Source organism: Strix aluco, chromosome 2, assembly GCF_031877795.1.
Source record: "Strix aluco isolate bStrAlu1 chromosome 2, bStrAlu1.hap1, whole genome shotgun sequence".
Taxonomy (NCBI): domain Eukaryota; kingdom Metazoa; phylum Chordata; class Aves; order Strigiformes; family Strigidae; genus Strix; species Strix aluco.
The window spans coordinates 123227355-123236510 of record NC_133932.1 but is presented as its reverse complement, the minus strand read 5'-3'; the positions used below and the strand labels follow the sequence as shown (position 1 = coordinate 123236510).

The 9156-nt window shown below is 38.5% G+C and overlaps 1 protein-coding gene across 1 annotated transcript in view; it reads right to left on the bottom strand.

Moving 5' to 3' along the window:
- Window positions 1–5241: 5241 nt before the first annotated feature.
- TRPC6 (transient receptor potential cation channel subfamily C member 6) overlaps window positions 5242–9156 on the bottom strand; it is a 115270-nt gene continuing 111355 nt past the window's right edge. The window contains exon 12 of the mRNA XM_074817004.1: window positions 5242–8296. Within this exon, the coding sequence (XP_074673105.1) occupies window positions 8145–8296 (152 nt within the window). The 3' untranslated portion in view covers window positions 5242–8144. The remainder of the gene's footprint in view (window positions 8297–9156) is intronic.

Genomic DNA, 9156 nt, shown 5'->3' with positions numbered 1-9156 from the left:
TAATGCTACTGAAGTCACTGGGATGGATTAATTTGATTTAGGGTCTGCAAAGTCTGGAATAGCAGCTCTGCTACAATGTGTCTTGTGAATTCAAACACAATTGACCCGCCAGAAAGTCCAGGCTGTCTTTGCTATTGCCTGTTAAACAAGATGAGTATCTACCACCATCTGTCTTCTGGTGTGCATCCTGTGGTCTGCGGGTGCACAGAGGGCTTTACCTACCATTGCATGAACTGATGATATTTATTGTGCATGGAAGCATTTTAGGATGACAAACTGTTGGCTAGAAGCTGCTGACTGTGCTACAACACCACTGTAAAATTTATAGACATTGAAAATGATGACTTGAAAAATTTATTTCAATCAGAGTTGAATTCCTGCCTAAACCAAGTATGTAAACCAATAAACCTAAAAATAAATGGGTAACCTTAATAATTAATTTTTCAAAAGAAGTGTTAGAATAACTGAAGGAGTAAGTTTAACAGAAACAGTTTACTGGAGAGGCATGTATATGTCAACTTGGCAGTGGCCAAGCCTGCTTCCAAGTTTTTCAAGTCTTTTTTTTGATGAAATAATGCAAGAGCTGGGATTATTTGTTCCAGAGCTACTGCAGTACACTGACTGCAGTCCTGTGGCTCAGGTACTGTTCTCTGTATAAAACAAAATAAATACATGTATTTGAAGTAATTTCAAGAAAGCCTGATAACAGAAACATCTGTTAAAACCAATTCTTATTCTTTTAAATTATGTGTAATTGTATTCTCTCTTATTGAGCTCCTGAGGAAACTCACGAGGACCATGACATGCCATCATCCTATGAGATACTGTTGGGGCAGGAAGGTGGGGATACCTCACTGGGATCATCAACACACATCCTATCCCCAACACAATCTCCTTCATGCTAAGTTTTGGCTGGTGACTAGAAAATTTACCTGCATGAAATAAAAGCATCTTGGTGCTTGCTCAATGCAACAATTGAATAATTTGAGGTTGAGTGATCAGCTACTAGATCAATTGGAACTACTGGATTTTATGGTGTAAAGACAAGTGTAATGGGGATTAATTTGTAACAGTCACAAATAAATTACCTAAAATCTTAGTTTTACTAAAGTACGTTGTTTGAAGCTGTGAAACCATCTGCACAGAAGAGGACTCAGCATATTTTTATGTGCAACTGCCAGCAGTTCTTGTTAGTTCATTACTTCCATGCAGACCTTATTGGTGACCCAATAAGGAATTCCTGTTTTCTCAAGATCTTGGAACTACAAATAGATTGGGCCAAGGCTATGCCTCCACTCTAAGTCAAGATTTACCTCTGAGGCAGCATTTCAGGCAATGGAAGTCTGTGATGAGTGAAGGCCCTGAAGCAGAAGGTGCTAGTGACCTGTGCTTGTTTTCACACAGACATTCACAACTAGGGCTTTGTGACAGTGGATGGGACTTACCTGAGCAGTGGAGAGACAGACGTATTTTGAAAGCATGTTTTGCTGCCATATTTTAGACACCTGAAATTGTGCCCTAGAATTTTCTATGATGTGTTTTCAGAGACTAGAAGAGGAGCCTAGATGGCTTGACAAGTTATCTGTGCTGTGGATATCTAAACCAGAAGAGAGAAAACCACCATGGGTGGTTACAGATAGTAAAAGAACCATAGACTCTTCGGGAGTGATTTTCTCTTCATTTCCTCTCTCCCTGATACTGAAAAATCCTTCTCGGTCCAGCCAGGGCTTGGCTTTCACACTCTTGATGGTACTACAGTCAATGGCCTCCGGTAGGGTCAGACAGGTCTCTGCTGAAGGGATGTGGCTGTATCAGGCAGTTTAGTTTCCTCAAATAAAGTGCAAAGCAAAGCATAAGGTCCACTTCACAGGGAAGAAACTCACAGCATTCTCAAATGATGCTGACAAATTGCGGCACAAGGTCATTTCTAGGAGAAACATTTTCTTTTGAAAAACAGAATCACCATCTCAGTAGAGATCATATATGCTCTGGCACAGCCACCCAAAGCAGTCTTGAATCTTTTACTACCAACATGATTTGGTAACACCCTGATACTGTATCTTATTTTCTGTTTGCCAGAAAGACACCCATGGTGTATTTTTTTAAACTTACTCTGTCGGTGATTTTTCTCCATTCAAAAGGGAGTATCTTATGAGCCAGCTGCAGAGTCTGTTTACCATGAAGAGATGGGGACTGAGTAATTGGGCTACAGACAGGATAGGCTCTGTGACTGTCTTAACTGGAATTTTTAGAACTGTAGTTCTCAAGAACAATCCCATAGCAATGCCTTTTGCTGTGAATACATTAAACTAATGAAATCCTGTTTCTTCTCTACTGAACTGGATTACACAACTGGAGCTCTGGCATAGTTAATCAAAATCTTTTCTGGAAGCAAGGAAATACTCCCTTTAAGAAAGAATTGCAGTTTTCTCTTTTATCAATTCCTCAAATTACTTATTCGAGCATGATTACATCAGTTAGTATCATTCTCCCCGGCATAAATTAAGAAGCTGAGGAACAGAGAGTTGAACTGGCTTGACAAAAGTCAGGGAAAATAAATTTATTTGTAGAAATTAATTTACTAGCTGAGAGTGAGTAGGTTTTGCCTACAATCAAAAAGTTTTTGGGCTAGTGGTCATTTTACTTATGGTCTTTTTGACAGACCTTGCAAACCTACAGAATACACTCTTGTTTATAAAGCACAATGAAATATCTAAGTGATCTAAAAGTGCTCATACATAAAAGTGGCACAAAAATATTGCTATTAATATTGATAATGATTTATCTGCTAAACTGTGATTTGCACACTAGACAATCTGATCTTCTTCAGCTACTTTGATTGGAGATCCATCGATTAAAGGACCAAAGAGTAAATGTCAAGGAGCTGAATCACAGAATATTGAAAAGGTTGAAAAAAAACCAGATGCTACTAAAATACCATTGCTTGGACACAGAAAGCACTGAAAGACTGTACCTTGTGATCCCCACTGCACTGTCACATTAAGGATGGTGACAAGAACCGAAAGAGGAACAGCAGACTTGGGTTTTGCAACAATGGAAACAAGAGAACAAATGAAATACTTTGAGCTACTCAAGGTCATATACACCAGGGAAGACCAGTGTATCATATGGGATTCCCTGACCTTCTAAGTGTATGGAGTCTAAGGTACGCTCCTCAGCCTCGCCCAACTTCTCTTTTGATATGAGCTCCTGAAGTACAAGTATTTTGCCAAACACAAACTTTTTAATTTACGAGTTCTATTTTCCACAGGCCAAATTAAAATTTCAGCAGGAACATAAGCACTTAGAAATATTATTCACACCAGGCATTTTCTAACGAATTAAAAAAAGCATTAAATATTTACATGAAAAAAATGAGCAATTTTCAACATAAGGACAATTTCTACTGTTCTGCAAAGGAGTACAGTTGCACATTATGTGGTCTATAATGTATTAATTATAATGTTCAGCTACAAATTTCAAGCTTGAGGGAATCTCTAAGAGGAAAATGCAAGATTTCATTGGATTAAACTGCATTTTGGGACACTGCAGTCATGAGTACATGTTCTTAGTAAATTACATGATACAGCTGTTATAGCTGTAGCACTGCCAAGATCAACTGTATATTGTAAACTTTGAAGACATAATATTGAAAATATATGCTCATGACAAGGCACTAAAACACGGGATATTAACTCCTCTTTAACATAAAGCACCTGGTTTATCAACAAGAATTTAGTTGCCATGTGCACAGTAAGTTACAGTTTTTCTCATGTCTGGGGTAGATGCCATTAATGGGTACTTTCATTTATGCCTATCCTCAGTTACACTAATGAAGAAGGAAAAAATGTAATATTGCCACAGAGTAAAGAAGAACCATACTAATCTGTCATCCCTGGAGGATGGGCTGAACTCTTCTGAAGGCAAGTTAGATCCTGCCCTTCTCAATGACTGGCATCATCACTTCAGTCACTTCCAAGAGATGACCATTGGTGATGGTTCATGGCTCTGCAGTATACTGCAGTGCTCATTTCTGCCAAGTTGGGACTTCCCACACTTCATTATAAACATTGCTAACAGCCACAGTGGCTTCTTTAGAGTAACTGAAGAGAAATGGTCACTTCTACTATATGACTCACCTGGGATACTTGTCCACCGTAAGATGAAGCAAAATCATGCCTCTGACCATTTCTATCCACTGAATACAAGAAAGTCTAGATGAGGTCAGATGCAGAAGTCTTTATGGCTGGCATCTAAAATTAGATGAATCTGTAGATCTCACTTTAAAATCAGTAAGATTCATTGGCTTGGCCTGGCAGTGCTCTTAAATAGGGTGAAATACAGCAGATTTTAGCCTGAAATATCTGAACCTATATGTGAAACCCTGTAGCTCTTACTCAGGACCTGTTACTGCAAATCTTGATTATCTTAAGCTTGCATTGCAGTATTACTCTCTAATATCTGCAGTCCTCCATGATGTATAAGGCTTTTTCACAATAGTTAGGCATGATTTGGTTTCATCCAGAATAGGGAGAGAAACCCTTGGGCGAAGCTTTGTTGATATGGGGATCTCTGTTCACAATTTTTTAAGCCTTCCTATATCTTTTAGTGAAATATGTTTGCATGAACAGAAAAGAGCATGTCTAAGAGATGACAGATTCTACTCACCATGTCTCATAATTCAAGATTAAGAAATATTCAGGGAAAAAAAATTATATAGTTAATACTTCTTCATAGCAGGTCTGGTTGATGCGGAAGCCGCTGCTGCAGAAACTGTGAATTGCTGAGCTCAAAAAATTAACAAGATTTAAAGAAACAATTAAGTAGGTAGCAAGACTATCTTGTTTTCCTGATAATTCACAAAAAAATCTGGAAATACTTCCTCATCAATGTCAATCTTGTCTTATTAGAAACCAGAAGGAGAACTATGTAGGATGCAAATTATCTGTTACCTACTAGAGATGTTCCAAAACATCTAGCATCAGTCACAGTTAGTCACAGCAGACAAAATACTTGACCTTGAGCCTAATCAAGTATGAGAAGACCTTTGTTTTTTCTGTGAAACTTTTTTTTTGTACTAGTGTTGCTAGCAAATTATTTTACCATAGTTGTCTTGCTGCTGTCTTCGAAGCAAGAGCAGTCAAAGGTTCCCAGTGAAGGACCAATGTATTCATACAATACATCACAAAGGTATTTTGAGTCTGGTACATTTAATTTTTTTATCAGAATAATATATTTGGTATTGTGCTCATTTTAAATACTACATTGCTTGTCACACTACATTTGGCAATAGACCTCTTCAAATATATTTAACAAATTGTTCCATGAGTAATAACTACATATAAAATATCTTCATTGAATTAAAAAAATCCGTATGTATTTTCTTCATGAAATACAATATATACATTACGATCTTATAGTTTTAAGGTAAGTCAAAATTTGGGCTTAAACAAATTCACAGTGTCCATTTTACCTCTGTAATAAAAATCTTCACTTCAAAAGTGCCTGGATCTTAAACTGTGTTTATGTATTTCCTTACATTGGGTTTATGGAGATTGAAGGTTTTACCATCATCTAGAACTAGATCTCAGATCCAAATTGTATATTACAATGACCAAAAATAAAGACTTTTGATTACTGAAAGTGAACTTTGACTGTCCTTGTTACTTCAAGTTCTGACCAACAGATTTTCTGAAGAGCTTGTCAAAGGTGGAAAATATGCTTTGAGCAGTATGGCCTCTAACGTGGTCATTCAATGGAGTTGTAGTAAGTGTTCACTGCTTCAGAAAACCGGGCCCAAAATACTCAAGCAGGAACGCAAAATCAGTGGCCAGTCCTGGCCAAGGGAGATGGGCAGGAACCATCCAGGAGCTGAAAGGCAGCAAAGTTAGTGTCATGCTGCCTTCCAGCCCAAGATAACCTCAGCTGCCTTCGTTTTCTACACAATGGCTGACATAGAAACCAGAGTGTTTCTGACAAAGAACAGCCAGTTCGGTCATCTCAAAGTCCGCAGTAACCCCTGTTGATTACCACAGAAAATACTGCAGGTTATGAGGTAATGCTTTTTCATGATCAAAGGTGATTTATGAAATTGGATATTCTGTAGTTCATAGTTTTTCAGGCCAGCACAACGTGGTTTTTAATACAAACTGCTCTACTACCTTTGAAAATCACACTTTCCTTCTCCTCCCTCAGAGGAAGAAGCCTTAAAAGTTTCTAAACCCTGAGTTCATTATGCCTGAGGCCTACAGGACACGTATTGTCCCACATGCTCCATTTGTGGCTAAAGTAATGGGCCAAGCAGAAGGCTGAGCAGTTCCCCCAAACCATGACAAACATGCTCGGGGCCACAGAGGCTCTCCAGGCAGGACACAGCCCCTTGCTTCCACCTGTCTCTACATGATTTCAAAATCCATTCTAATGCACTCTTTTTTCCCTGAAAATACACAGTGATTTCACCAACAATTTTTTTTAAAAAGGACTACCAGTAAATTCAGTTAGAAACTAATCTAAACCCATTAAAAAATAACCTCCAGTCTAAAAGGGAGAGACAAGAACATTCTGATACATTCCACAATAAATAAGTTTCACAAAGCTAATTTAAAAGCAATTACTGACAAGCCATTTTCAGTCTTGTTTCCTAAACATACAAGGCTTTTACAGGTGCATTATATATCTTGATGTTCTTGTTACAATTTTTCACAGCCCTTTCATTAATTTCAACCAAGCCTAAGAGAAGCAGAGATCCCCAAAGTAATATATGCTTCTAATAGTCCCAGAATTGGTGACTGTCAGAAGACAGAAACCCAAATTACTGTATTAACTGAGGGAAAAATTAGATGGAATTTAGCCTTTATCTATCTGGAGAGACAGAAACCAGCTGACTATCCTGCATGGACTTACTAGCTGGCCACTTACACAACCGTCAGCCAGGCACAGCATGGGCTACCTCTTCTCCAGTTTAACAGAAGGAGACATAGAAGTATTGCAGTGGGCAGGGTGGAAGCACTGGCGGCTTCTGATGATGACATGGAGTGAAGATTCTTCATTGAAGAAGTCCTAGGGAATACAGCACAAGAGCTGAGCTTTCTCTAGCAGAAAAAAGGACAAGGGATGAAAATCCATAGAAAATGAGATTTCATGAATTTTTGGAACAACATTTTTTTGTTTGCTAAGGATAGATCTGAAAAAAGATAGATCTGACTTAAGTTTAACTGTGGGGAAACGTGGTCCCCAACGCATAATGTTCCCAGAATTCAGAGATAGGGTTTGCACCTAACATTTTAGTATCTTCCACCTTGAATAAACATGTCACCAGCTTTACATTAAAACCCCTACCCCAAAGTCTGCAAGTTTTAGTTCAAGACATAAAAGCTGGAGAATTTGTGAATTCTGGAACAGATTAGAACATCAAGATTAATTATTTTGGATTAAAGAAGTTTTCTTCAGGCCTCAGCAATAGCTTTTCAATAAACTTGGTGAAAAATATTTCTTTCTTAATGCACTAACTCCCATTGGAAACTAGGTATATTTCAGGATAGTCCAGTGGTGACAGGGATAAATAGGGAAAAGTGTAACACAGTAGTCCGAGTATTCTGATATCTATCTCTTCAAGGAAATGTTCAAATAAATTACTTTAATATCCTGCATATTTTTAAGAAAGGCAGTTAGATTTTTTTTGTTAGTTGGGAATGCTTGAAGAATTAAATAGCTTTTGATATAAATATGTAAAAGCCTGGAATTTTCCTCTTTTGCTTCACTAAAATATATGTAAGGATGTCTACAAAAGGAAATTTGCAAAAATAACCAGTTAATGTAGGAAAAGTTTAGATTTATGCTTTTAATCTTTCATGACTGGGCTTATCAAGATTCCACTGGAATTCTAAAAGAGGTAAATTGAATATCAGAAATTATCTCAAATTAAGTCTTCTTCAACAGGTGAATAATAAATAAATATCTTTACTCAAGTGGCATCTCCTCCCTACCGTGGACCCAGAGGATTTGCCACTGTGGTTTTTCAATAAAGAACTGGAATGATTTAATTTCTGAATCTGTTGTAGAAATGTGAGCTAGCCTTGAGAAGAACAGAAATATGGCTTTAAGTGAATTCTTTAACGTTCTGTTGCACTTTTTAAACATTTAGGTTATCTCTTGCTTTCTTCTTCCTTAGAGTCAACTGACAGTTTTTCCCCAAGTTTCCTTATAAGTTCTGCCAGATCTTCAGAATTTTGAGATTTTTCCTCAAGGAGTTCATACCGGAGACTTGAGATGTCCTGTTTAATTTCCTTCAATTCACCTGTAACAGATATTAGAAGATCACACTATTACAAAACAAAGAAAAAACCCAGCATATCCAAATATCTCACAGTTATGATGGGTTTTCTCTGGATTTCTTTGTTGAAACAGAAAAAGTGTATGTTCTGCACCTGTTGGTGAATGGTGGCTTAGGGATAGGAATATGAAGATGCAGTTCAGGAATCAAACAAAACTGAAGGCAAAAGTGTGAGAGATCACATCAGTTCACAACCACTTCCCTGGGGAGCCTGTTTCAATGCTTGATAACCCTTTCAGTGAAGAAATATTTCCTAATATCCAATCTAAACCTTCCCTGTCACAACTGGAGGCCTTCTCCTCTTGTCCTATCACTTGTTACTTGGGAAAAGAGACTGATACCCACCCTCCTTTCAGGTAGCTGTAGAGAGCAATAAGGCCTCCCCTCAGCCTCCTTTTCTCCAGGCTAAACAACCCCAGTTCCCTCAGCCGCTCCTCATACGACTTGTGCTCTAGACCCTTCACCAGCTTCGTTGCCCTTCTCTGGACACACTCCAGCCCCTCAATGTCTTTCTTGTAGTGAGCGGCCCAAAGCTGAACACAGTATTAGAGGTGTGGCCACACCAGTGCTGAGTACTGGGGGACAATCACTTCACTAGTCCTGGTGGCCACACTATTTCTGATACAAGCCAGGATGCTTTTGGCCTTCTTGGCCACCTGGGCACACTGCTGGCTCATGTTCAGCCGGCTGTTGGTCAACACCTCCAGGTCCTTTTCTGTAGATCATGCAGACTGGGGGTGCCTGAGTTTTCCTGGCCAGCAACAAGCACTGTCCAAAAGAGAGTGGTCTTCTCCTTTTCCTGCTGCACTAAGTGTTCTTCCAGT